This window comes from Camponotus vicinus, unplaced genomic scaffold, assembly GCF_025532165.1.
Source record: "Camponotus vicinus isolate PSW18456_S1 unplaced genomic scaffold, iyCamVici1.0 SCAF_1, whole genome shotgun sequence".
In the NCBI taxonomy this organism is placed as follows: domain Eukaryota; kingdom Metazoa; phylum Arthropoda; class Insecta; order Hymenoptera; family Formicidae; genus Camponotus; species Camponotus vicinus.
This window is the reverse complement of record NW_028141945.1, coordinates 5,728,013-5,740,238: the sequence shown is the minus strand read 5'-3', so window position 1 is coordinate 5,740,238 and position 12,226 is coordinate 5,728,013. Positions and strand designations below refer to the sequence as shown.

The 12,226-nt window shown below is 35.7% G+C and overlaps 1 protein-coding gene across 9 annotated transcripts; it reads left to right on the top strand.

Annotated features, from left to right (window-relative positions):
* The first annotated feature begins 909 nt into the window (after nucleotides 1–909).
* LOC145969887 (uncharacterized) lies at nucleotides 910–12,135 on the top strand. 9 transcript variants are annotated; one of them, XM_083096220.1, is made up of 19 exons: nucleotides 910–1,436; nucleotides 2,191–2,381; nucleotides 2,460–2,657; nucleotides 2,749–2,913; nucleotides 3,004–3,143; nucleotides 3,238–3,422; nucleotides 3,493–3,623; nucleotides 3,729–3,848; nucleotides 3,937–4,236; nucleotides 4,329–4,422; nucleotides 4,762–4,834; nucleotides 4,904–5,167; nucleotides 5,256–5,453; nucleotides 5,785–5,934; nucleotides 6,053–6,189; nucleotides 6,317–6,661; nucleotides 6,813–8,550; nucleotides 8,934–9,713; nucleotides 11,286–12,135. In XM_083096220.1, exons 1-19 carry the CDS (start codon nucleotides 1,125–1,127, stop codon nucleotides 11,507–11,509), a joined length of 5,745 nt encoding a protein of 1,914 aa, XP_082952346.1. In that variant the 5' UTR covers nucleotides 910–1,124; the 3' UTR covers nucleotides 11,510–12,135. The 9 variants fall into 9 exon arrangements, with proteins under 9 accessions (XP_082952346.1, XP_082952336.1, XP_082952323.1 ...); XM_083096210.1 differs by having other exon boundaries at nucleotides 2,737–2,913; nucleotides 5,259–5,447; XM_083096197.1 differs by having other exon boundaries at nucleotides 2,737–2,913; nucleotides 5,259–5,453.
* Nucleotides 12,136–12,226: the final 91 nt, after the last annotated feature.

Below are 12,226 nucleotides of genomic sequence, written 5' to 3'. Positions count from 1 at the left end.
ATTTTACAACAGTTGCAAAGCAGCTTTTTCTGCTGAACGCAGCCAATTATATCGACCTGTGCCTAGGGTAATCAGCAACTATTGACCAATCAGAGAGTCCTATTTTGAATTGGCCAATTGGCGACGTGGTCAATCGGGTGTCACCCTTTTATACCAGTCGCCGCATTCAGGACTGCGTTCGGAAACATCACCCAAGGCCGGTATTCATAGTCCGATCTTATATTTGAGATCGTCTTAAGTTCGAGCTTGAAATGCTACGCAGCCATTTGATTGGTTGAATGAGGTCTTAAGTCAACCTCGGACCAGACTTAAGGGCCATCACACAAATTCCATAAGCACGTAAGACGTAAACGTAAGGAAATCGACCAATCACGGTCAAGTATTAGCCCCTCCAAGGGGTCAAAACTCGACCGTGATTGGTCGATTTCCTTACGCTTATATCTTACGTGCTTATGGAATTTCATGTGCGAAAGCCTTAAGACCTTAAGACAATCTTAAATATAAGATCGGACTGTGAATACCGGCCCGAGTGTACCCGGGTATCATTTTATCCTTGTTTAACATTCGGTGAACAACAAGGATAAAATGATACCCGGGGGCACTCGGGTGATGTTTCCGAACGCAGCCCTGTGGACCGCTAAGTAGCATTCGAACATGATTGGTTCCTACTTTCAGATCCGACCAATCAGCGTCGAATTACATCGGAAAATCTAGTAATGTTGCCCTACTGTTGAGTCCGCTGAATGCGGCCAAACAAAAAATCTCTCTTTTCTGATTGGTCAATTACTTTACACCAAGGAGTAAATTTCGGAACGTAACTCTCCGGGTGCAGCTAAAAAGAACAGACTTACCACCAACCGGCTTTGCTGATCGACGACGCGATTTTATAGCTAGCTGCAGTTACGCCAACTGCGTCGAGTCGTGGTCGGATAGGACGATTACGCGAGACGCCATATTGAGGTGTTGAGAGAGGAGGTTGCGAGTGTTGATCGAATGCGCGGCCTAGTAGGTGTTTACACGGTTCCGTGGCAAAAACCGTGACTGCAAATCGTCGATCCTGCAATTGTTACTTGGCGGCGCGGACGATCGTGACACGTGTATGATATTTGACGCGTAGTGCTGACATGAGTGGCAGCGACGGCGAAGAGGGTCGACGCGAGAGGAACACCATCATCACCACCAGCATCACCGCTACCGCCACCGTCACCGGGGAAAAGGACACGGTTGTGATGGACGACGACGGTGCGTTGGCGGCAACAGCGGTGAAGCAACGCGTCGAGGACGCGCGTTTCCCGCGCTCCGTCAACCGCCGCAAGCACGATGACGGGAGACGGGATGATACCGCGCGGACGCTCTGCGACACCAACGACCACGAAGTCGAGAAAACGCGCGTGTTTCCCGGGAAAACGCGCGTCAAAGACCTCGACCCCGCCAAAGTACGTTTTTCGTCTATGTTGCTTATCGACGACGCGGCTGATCGTTTCAAATTATAGTGAAATAATCACTGCAATGAAGGGTTAAAAAGTTCTCTGTGGCATGAGATTTCTGCAATTCTGTAAAAAGGAGCAAATTGATTCTTCTAAATCGCTGTTAATTCTCTGGAAGCTAGAAATTCAATCTTAGACTAAACATGATGTCTATAATAATTTACCTATATTATATTGTGAAAATTTATAATGAGATTATGAATCTTTTATAATGTACTAATAGATAATGATACCATTATAGTGCTTTTCTTTCAAAACACGCGATTATATTTATTTGTATTGTAGAGATATATACGGAGCTATTTATCACATTGTATGACTATTTTGAAAATAACATGACAGACTCTACTATATTATTATTTGTTATATTAGATAAGACTTAAGTGCCTCAGGAATAATTGAAGAGGGATAAAAGATGAATGACACTTATAGTGATAGGTTTAATTAGTTATTTTTTTTAAGTGATAAAAATTATATATAACTATTATGACATTATTTTCAAATGACTTTTATAGACTCAATTTATTCAATAGTCTTCGAATTAAAAAACTACTATTCTGCAAAATTCATGTTATTAGAAACAACAACTTCAAGCAATTCTTTAGATTAGACAATTAGCTCTGTATATTAATGAATGTAAATTTAATACATTCAATACAACATATAGATGAACTTATTTAAGTAAATATTTTGATTCTTATAGTATGATACAGGCGATCAAAGCTTAATCGATGCAGTTATTAAGAAAGTGAGAGTGTCTGAAGAAGATCGACGTAATTCGCCTAGAATGAACACTGACACACTCACTAAAATGTACTCCTCTGCAGCAGCTGTAGATAGTTCATCACATTATGGGAAAGAATCTTGCTCTTGTAATTCTTATAAAGCTAAACAGTAAGGACAATAATTATGTATCTCTCAAGCTTAAAAAGTAGAAATACAATATTAATTAGAAATATTTGGTATGCATAGAGACGCATTCAGAACAACGGATCAGGGTGTGATCGACGCGTTTATCAGGGGTGCGAGAGCGGCTGAGGAAGATCGGCGTAATTCATCTAGAGTAAACACTGACGCGCTCGCCAAATTGTACTCCTCTGCAGCAACTGTTGATAGTTCGTCCCATCATGGGAAAGAGTCCTGCTCTTGTGATTCTTATAAAGCTAAACGGTAAGAGTAAAGGCAACAATTACAAGTCTCAAAGAGAAAAAACCAAGATATTAATTAGAATTTAATTTGTTATATATAGAGATATGTTTAGGGAGGAGCTACAAAAGGCTATGAAGTTCCAGAACCTATGGACTGAATTGCAGCAATATATACATGCTGTATTTAACATCGCTCTGGAAACGGCTCGTGTGTCCGACTCTTCGCAGTCTCAGTGCAGCAGACTACCTCCGATTGACATGCACGATACTGTTATTCAGTAAGAGACTCATTTATTTAAAATATCACTTTGCATCATTATCATTGATTTGATTATATAATATTATGATTTTTTTCTTTTCTGCTAAAGATTATGCAAAAGAGATCCTCACCAACTATTCATGAGGTTAGTAAGCCAGGCGCAAGAATTTGTGATAGAAGTAAAAGTTCGTTTGTTTGTTCTTCTACACGATCATAGTGTAAACAATTTAGCAGAAATTTTTCTTACTGGTTAGTACAACTTTCCAAGTAAATAAAAATTTTATTTTATAAAAAATATATATAAAGATAGATATATAAAATCTATAACTCTCTCATAATGTAGGTCTCTTGGATGACTATGATGCTCTTGTAGCGACAGCAATTTTGATTTCTGAGTTAGTAAAACCGTTAAAAGAATACCTCTTCAAATTTAATTTGACATGGGACTGTTTTATTAAAAAGTTATATCAAATTTATGTATATAATGATGCTTTGGTGCAAAATAATTTACCTACGTTTATTGGACAGGTAAGATAATATACTTTATCGAAAACAATCTGTGATGTGCAAAATTCAAGTGTATACATCATATTTGCAGCTGAGGAAACTTCTACCATTGAAAGGTTCCGAATACCAAGATCTTGTACATAGATATTTATTTTTTGATGACGAGATGACGAGAATTGGTAATTTATGGCCCGAGACCGAACCATGGATGGATAAATACAAGTAAGTTAAAAGATTATTTTGCCTACACAATTATTCGGAATAATTCGATGGAATTGAATTATGGAAAACTGTGAAAAAGGATTGTATAAGCAAAGTATGTTTCAGTGCAGAACAAGCAGTTCGTATGACAAGACTTAGACAAATTAGAGAAGCTTGGGAATTGTTCACAACAACACGTAAGCTTATGGAACACAGCATGTTAAGCAAGACACCGGATATTGGAAAGTAAGATATTATACATATATAAAAAAATCTTGATAAAATAACTTGGTAGAAAAATTTTTTCTAATTTTTATTATGATAATTATTTCAGTGATATGCGAGAAATCCATGGGCAGTTTTCTTCGCTCATTGCACATACATCTGGAAATGATAGTCGACCTTTAAGTCCACTATTAGACCTTAATTCGGATTCAATAGCTATACCATCGAGCATAGAGATAGTTCAAATATTGTTAGATGATTGGAACAAGGCCCAGCATCAAAAATTGGCAGACATAGCTGAGGCATTGACTGCTACTGAAATGGACGCAGTTGGACCAGCCGATTCCATCTGTTACGATTATGCGCGTGCAACATGCCGATTGGCGCAATATGCTATCAGATCAGTCAGGTATATTTTATTTCAGTGTGTTATTTGAAAAATCATATATATTAAATTTTTATTTGCTTTTATAATACAATAATGATTTTAACTTGTCTTAGGAGTCATAGTGATGATAGTGATAATGAGAATGGATTTGAGAATGGGAAAAAATGCGAATGTCATACGTGCAATGAAATAAGAGTAGACCATGTGGTAAAGAGATTACATTTTAAGCTTTATAGAAATATTCACAGCCAGTGTCTCACCTTCAAAAAGAATAAAAATTTTATTATGTATAAAATATACATTATTTTAGTGAAAAAGTAATGTTCCTTTAAACTTTTTAATATTCAATTTTCAGATACATATATTAAAGTAAAAATTACATATTTTAGTCATAGTTGGACAATATATAAACTTTTTAAAAAAATAATATAATTATATAACTAATAATATAATTACATAACTTTCACATTTTTTATATCTGTAATAAATTAAAATTTTCTTTAAAAATAATTTATATTCATCATTAATGATATATTTTTCTTGTAGAGTACACAACATAAAGTCGAAAACGTTGAGAAAAATGATACAAATTCATTCTTATCCAGTAATGGATTTATGGGTAAGTGATTGAAATGAGTTAATGACAAGTAGAAAAATTCTAATAAAAAAGGGATAAACATGTTTTTAGATGGATCCGTGAATTGTACAACACAAATTAAGAAAAAATTAGACAACTCAAATGATGAAGATAAGAAGAAGAAAGAATCGGTTACACATAGTGCTCTACGCAAAGATACCATGTCAAAGACATCTGAATTAGAACCTTGTTCATGTGTTTATCAACACGCGCGAGAAATAGCGGAAAGAAAAAAGGAGATTCTGGAAAATCCACCTTGTCCTTGTCTACTGAATTCGAGACGCAAATGGGATATGTGTCCTTGCTTGCCTACATGTAAATATGAGAAAATTTTTTTGTATTTTTATTATGATTTAACTTAGCCAACCACAATGAAATTCTGATTAATATACAACTTCAAAAGCAGCTATACCCGAAACATCCGTAACGAACGGTCGTCCCAAAGCAACATCGCCGACTTCTGTTACGAAGCCTAATCCAGAACCAAGCCAAAAACCCGCTGTAAAGACTGGTTCCACGCAATCTGCCCAAACTCAAACGAGGCATTCTATGACGCAAACGCCAAACGCGACTCACAATCATAATATTCATCATGGTAAGTGTGAGTAGTACGTCGTATTTACATATTATATTCCTTGTCATATATTGATCTTTTTGTTCCAACTTTATTACATTTTTAAATATCACGAGTTAATAAGAGCCAAACGTGGATGGTTGTGCATCTGTTTCACAGAAAATTAATTTTTCTTTACAACTGATACATGACTATCCGCTTATATTAGTCCGCAATATTTGAATTTATGTATTTCATATTCAGAGCCTTATTAATCTTATTAATTTATTACATTTATTCTTTATGTATCCTTTATCTATTTATGCATGCTTTATCTATTTATGCTATTTACACATATCTTTTTTTTATACAAAAATAGGTAATCCGCATGCTCACGGGCCACTACCAGATTTGGCGAAAAATCTGATGGGTCCATCTCACCCCAGACTTCATTCACTCAATCATACACCGCACGCATGTCACAAGCAAGCTAATGTCGAGCACATCAAGAGAGTGTCGTGTAATGATTGTTAGTATATGTATATTATATATATATATATATATATATATATATATATATATATATATTCTCTCAAAATTGTGCCGATCATTTGCGTACTTCATTACATATTAATCTGGCATTTTAGTGAGTTCCGGAGATGGAGACTGTTCGGATTCGGGGAGCAGTCAGGAGGATTCGTGTTCCACTAGTAGTTCTGCACAAAGGGATACCAATATGAGACATTGTGATTGTTGCTACTGTGAAGTCTTTGGCCATGGGATGGTAAGTCTATATATCTCAATATAATCTTTTATTTAAACAAAAAGAAGAAAGTTACGTAAGCATATATTCGATTTGAGATTATAGAAATTTTTAAGAAGATTATATATAACTATGTCATTTTTTATAGCCGGCAGTTGCACCGGTAAGTCGAAATTATAAGGAAATGCGAGAACGATTGCGACAACTCCTGACAAAAAAGAAAGCGAAAAAGTGCAAAGGTGTAGCAGCTGGCTGTAGTCCACCAAAAAGTCCATCAGAATCGTCAATTTCCAATATCAATTTCGAATCCAAAACCCTGACGAGTTCGGTTCTTAGATCGAATACTCCAATTTCGACGACTTCTACGATCCAGCATGATCAACGAGATCAGCGAGATTTAGAAGAATTGTTAGAATTTATCGAAGGTAATCAAAGCGGGAAAAAAGACAATAACAAGAAAGCCGAGAAGAAAGCAAGACAGAAACAACGAAAGGTTTGTTAAAATATAAATTATGTTGTACTACATGTATGAGTATACTATATAGTTTTTTTTTAATACTACTATATAGTACCTGTACTTTTTTTTACTGTTACTATATAATCTCTTTGATGTAGGACGTTAATTAATATTATTTTTTTGACAGCTTGAGGAAAAGTTAAAGAAAGATAGGCAAGAAACAGAAAGACAAAAATTAATTGAATTGCAGAAAAAGACACCGGAGGTTACGATCACTGTTGTCGATCCTCAAAAGCCTGTACCTCAAAGATCATTACCTCAATGTAATTTACCAGAAGTTTCTATTTTACCGACATCGTCATCCATATCTCTAGGTTTGATGAAGCAGTTAAACAATAGAAAAAAGGATAAGCAGGAAGTTTGTAGCAATAATAATAATAGCAGCAGTAATAATAGTATTATTAATTTAAATAACAAGATAAAAACGGCGTCTGCGAATTCAAATGCGAAAAATAAGAGTATTAATAGCACTGAAAAATGCGAAGTACGAAATGCGAATTCTAATCAAGTCAGTAAAAATAACGTGAAAAATGATAAAATCGAAAGCAATAAAGCTAACAAATCATTAGCGAATATTAGTACCACATGTACGAAGAACAATAATTCGAGTAATAGTACAGATAAGTTATCCGATATTGACTTAGTTGACAAGAAGTTGACAAAGAAAGAAAGAAAGAAATTGGAAAAAGAAATGAAGAAATTGGAAGAAGCAAAGATGAAGGAAACTGAGAATGTGACACAAACGGAATCTCAACCGCAAATAGTTACTATTAGAAGAGAAATAAATTCGAATAGCGCTGAACCTACGGTCACGATCACTCTGAAAGGTCAGACTCCGGCTGAGGATAAAGTTTTATTTACATTAGTAAATGGACAAACTAAAGAGCCTCCTCACAAGATGGAACAAGAACAAAACCAAAGTAATAGTGGAAAGAAGAAGAAAGCCAAAACGAATAATAATAATAATAATAATAATTCCCTGCAACAAGGAAATAAGTTGCAGCAACAGAATAATCCGAAAACATCACAAACTTCATCTAAGGCATGCGACAGTAAGAATTTGAAGCAACAAGCAAATAATGACAAGTCGAAAATTGGCAAACAAATAGATGAGAAAAAAGTTCAACAACAGAATGTCAATGAAGCTAAAAATTCTAAATCGAAAAAGGATAAAAGAAATACAGAGAATAAGGAAAACGTGCTGCAACAGCAAAATACGGTGAATAAGAATAAGAATCAACAAAACGCGACTAACAAGAAGCAGATTAAAACGAATACACCTCCTCAAACGCCAGTGTCGCAGAAACAGCAACAGCAGAATCAGAATATAACAAATGAATCTACAATTAATAAGAAAATAAAGAAACAACACCAACAACAAGACAAGAATGTACAATCTAACGCCAATAAGAGCAATAAAAATATTAATAGTAACAACGCCAACAATAGGAATGTAACAAATAAAAGCGAACCTCAAAAGAATGTAAATAAAACGAATTCAACTACCGCAAATAAGCAACAACGTGTGCCTACAGAGGTCCAAAATACATGTAATGAACGGGTAGGCTCGCCGTCTCTCAGTAGCCAGTTTAAAGACATTGGGCCGAATTCCAAGATTAATATCGAGAATCTCAAGTTACCGCCGGGCATTACGATCACAAAGGTCGACGCGCCGCCAAAACCACTACCGATCAAAACGGCTCCTTTGCCGAAACCAGTGAGTCCGCCCAAACAAACCACTATTATTGCCACGCCAATGAGCGGTGTTCAATCGAGCTATGCGAATCCACAAGCCGGAGGAAACGTCATTGTAGTAGACACGGGCAAGCTTAAGCAAGACTTGCTGCCGAAAGCCAATGAGAAAGGTAAGCAGAAATTATAATTGCAAATATATCGGAATAATAATATATATTATATATATAAGATTATAATATATATAAGAAGAAAATATTTTATACGATATAATTCTAAAGTTAAAGTTTTTATTTTATCTTGTAAATAATTATAATCCAATTATAATCGTTTATGCTCTATTAACAATGAATAAATTTCAAACAAAATTAAAAAGAGTTATTAAAACTATCAATTGTCATTGTCTTCAAAAATTTTATAAAATAATATTTCTCTAAACATCTTTCAATGCACAGTTTATATACATATATATATATATATGTCTTCTTTTAAATTATCTTATTTTATTATTATAATTCATATGTACAAAAGATTTTTTGAATATTTTCCCATATAGACTCGTCCAAGGATTCTCAGTCTCAAAGTACCAGCAAGAAAAAGAAAAAGAAAAACAAGAATTCGGCCAATTCGGGAAGCACGGCGTCTACGTCGCCACCGGTGCAAAACAGCGATACATTCGTAAATGATCATGTGATAGATGAACCTGCGAGAATATTGCACAATCCCGGCACGAACATGGTGACCATCAAGAATCCGTCGTTCGGACCAATGAAAGTACCACCGACGCAGCAGGCGGCCATCATCAAGGTGTCGGAGAATGGCATGGTGACGATCCGAAGTCCAGCCTTGCAGCAGGCTATCAACGCTGGTCTGACATCACCGCCTAAACCTGATTATATTGTCAAGGGTGATCTATCGTCGTCATCGTCGTCGACAGGCAGAATGACGACGACAACGACGACAGCCGATTGTAATACGTCGAACATGAAACACGCGAACGGCGTTATTCCGTCGAGTTTGGCGGAATTGCGTAGCCGATTGACCGCGCAACCAATAGACTGCGCCTCATCCTTGTCCGGGCTCGCCAACATACAAATCAGCAAGGTGACGAATGGCCAACCGATACCGGAGAACGGCATCAACCTCAAGGGTACTAGCGTCACCCTGACAAAGGTGAGACCCGAGACGACGAGCATGGAGGATGCGCGGCAAGCATCGGCGAACAATACCGCGGTGAAGGAAGCGGTGATAAGCGCCAACGGCGGTGGCAAGAACAAGAAAAAGAAAAAACGCGGAAATGGCACGAGACAATGCGGAGATGACTGGAACCTCGTTGGTGAGAAACAACAATAATCAGACTTTAACATGTAAATTTGCTTCTTTCATTTTGTTTGTTTTCTCTTTAACATATACACGATATGTGAGCATATTACACACACATCCTCGGGTTGTTTCTCACATGCTTTCAGCAATTACATTTCTTTTTCTTTTTTTTTTCATGACAGTAATTATCCATACATACATTTCTTGGACGTTGCTAGATTTATCATACTGACAATTTCTTTTTTTCCCTTCTATATAGTCAAGAAGACACTGCACTGTATTTAGGATACTTCGTCATCTCCTAGATTAAAAAACTTTTCGAATATCGGATAGAAAAAGAGGATGAGAGAAAAAGAGAAAAATAGAGAGAAATTGAAAAAGAAAAATATCTTCGAGAATTCTTTTAGTCTTTACAAGTTTTCTTGGAGATATCGTAAGATACAAATGGTCAGGGAGTACTATTTTTTTCCATTTTTTTTCACTTGTCTTACGCAAGATTTGTTTCTTCTGACTAAAATCATTTTTTCTTTTTCTTCTTACCACAAACGAATTGATTTGAAAGCGAATATAGCTAATAATAATCCCCAAATTTATAAATACGCGAATTCTTTCGATCTGCATTCTTTTTAAACGGATAAGCAAGGCAGTGTCATCTTGATAAATGCTATGCCAGTACATTAGGACGAATAGAACATCTGGTAACACAAAGAGGGGGATTCTAAAACCAATCTTAACTTTACACATATAGTATCGAATTATCTTAAACATTACAATCGATTGAAAAGAATAAGTAGACAAAACATTAGGTTTATATTGATCATGACAACGACAAATACATTATGTAGGTATAATTTAATCGTGATAGGTAAAACGCGAGTGTGATACTATAGTATACGATATATTTTTTAATCTGCTAATATTAAATAAAAAAGTAAGTTACTTTTTTCAATGTTATACTCTCTTTTCCCCTTTGTCGGAATGAAATTTCCCGAAATACTGCATGAGTAAGGATATAATAATTCTTGGTTTTTTTTTCTTCTTTCCTTTTCTTCATTCGACAAAAATTGCTATCACTGATAAACTGTAATAAGTTTAGAGACCATAAATAAATCTTACTTCCATAAGTATTTAAAAAAAAATTTTATTTAATCTTTTTCCAACAAATAACAAATTGATTGTTAGAAACTCGGAAAAATGCTATTAACAGCTATTTTTGTAGTGACATATGACGATACTGTATAATAATGGCTGTTTATGCAGATTATTCACATCGAGAATTTGAATGTTGACATGCGTATCGCTATATTATTATTTTATTATTATTATTATATTTCCGCATTTCAAAAAGATCACGCGTGTATCTTGATCCTTATTTGAACGATATGTAGCATATAAATCGGCATAATTCTCTTTTTTTTCTCTCGTTTTTCTCTCTCTATATATACACGATTACTTTTCTATCCATACTCATACAGTAAATAAAAGAAAGAAAAAAGAAAAATGCACGGCAGATTTTGTGGCATTCATTGCTGCGCTCTCAGGCGAACTGTCAGTGTATCCAGTATTTAGAACGTATCTTTTACAGAGAGCGTATTCACGCCCAAAGATATAGACGGGGACATGGACGACTTTGAGCGTGAATTGGAGGACTTCAAGAGGTTCTGCCAACAATCCGTGCCACCGCCGCACAAGGAGAAGGTCAATCTCAATATCAAGGATATCGTGTTGAAGAAGAAGTCATCGTCGTCAGCATCATCGTCATCGGCGGCGGCGGCAACCGGTCCTGCCACTGTGATAGCGGCTAATTGATTTGTCGATTAATCTCGCGTTATCATCCAAAGTGCGCGATTACTGCCATTGCGATGGTTCGATGTGTGGTCTTTTGGACGCGATCGCTTCGTGAACGATTCACCTCCGATCGTCATCGATGATTTCGCGTTTTCAAAGAAAGACGGATGTATAATGCCTTCGTAGCTGAATATAATCGTTAGTGATTCTAAATGAAAAAAAAAACGAAGAGAAAATTATTACTCTTGATAGAGTAATAATTAAACACAAACAAATGACATTATTATGTATGTATATCGTTAAATGTAATTAGAAAACAAATTTTCTCGCGGCGAAACGATGAATTCATCGTACGGGATGTCGCTTTAAAATATCCCGAAACGATATTAATGACAATTGTAAAAATTCGGCCCCGCCAACACTTATAATAATGAATGCGATTGTAAATCAACGTAAAAATGTCGTAAAAATGTCACTAGAAGCCACGCATTTGTTTTTGCAGCTCCAAGAGCTCTACATCAGTACCAGTTAGTAAACTTACGCTCCAAATACATTTGCAAGTGTAATCACGAGCAGATAGACGTAAACACACAGTATCTCTCTCTTTTACTTTTTTTTCAATAAATGTAAAAGCCTGTTTCTACCTATTTAGAATTGTCTATATCTCTATACATGTCTCTATCTACATTCTCCTTCTAGGTGTAGCCTGTACTGATATAAGTAGTCTATAGTATAATA

Coding starts and splice junctions, on each gene's coding strand:
- LOC145969887 (XM_083096189.1), top strand. CDS start 1,125: ATGAGTGGCAGCGACGGCGAAGAGGGTCGACGCGAGAGGAACACCATC. Junction 2,914..3,003: donor ATGCACGATACTGTTATTCA/GTAAGAGACTCA, acceptor TTTCTGCTAAAG/ATTATGCAAAAGAGATCCTC. Junction 6,662..6,812: donor CAAGACAGAAACAACGAAAG/GTTTGTTAAAAT, acceptor TTTTTTTGACAG/CTTGAGGAAAAGTTAAAGAA.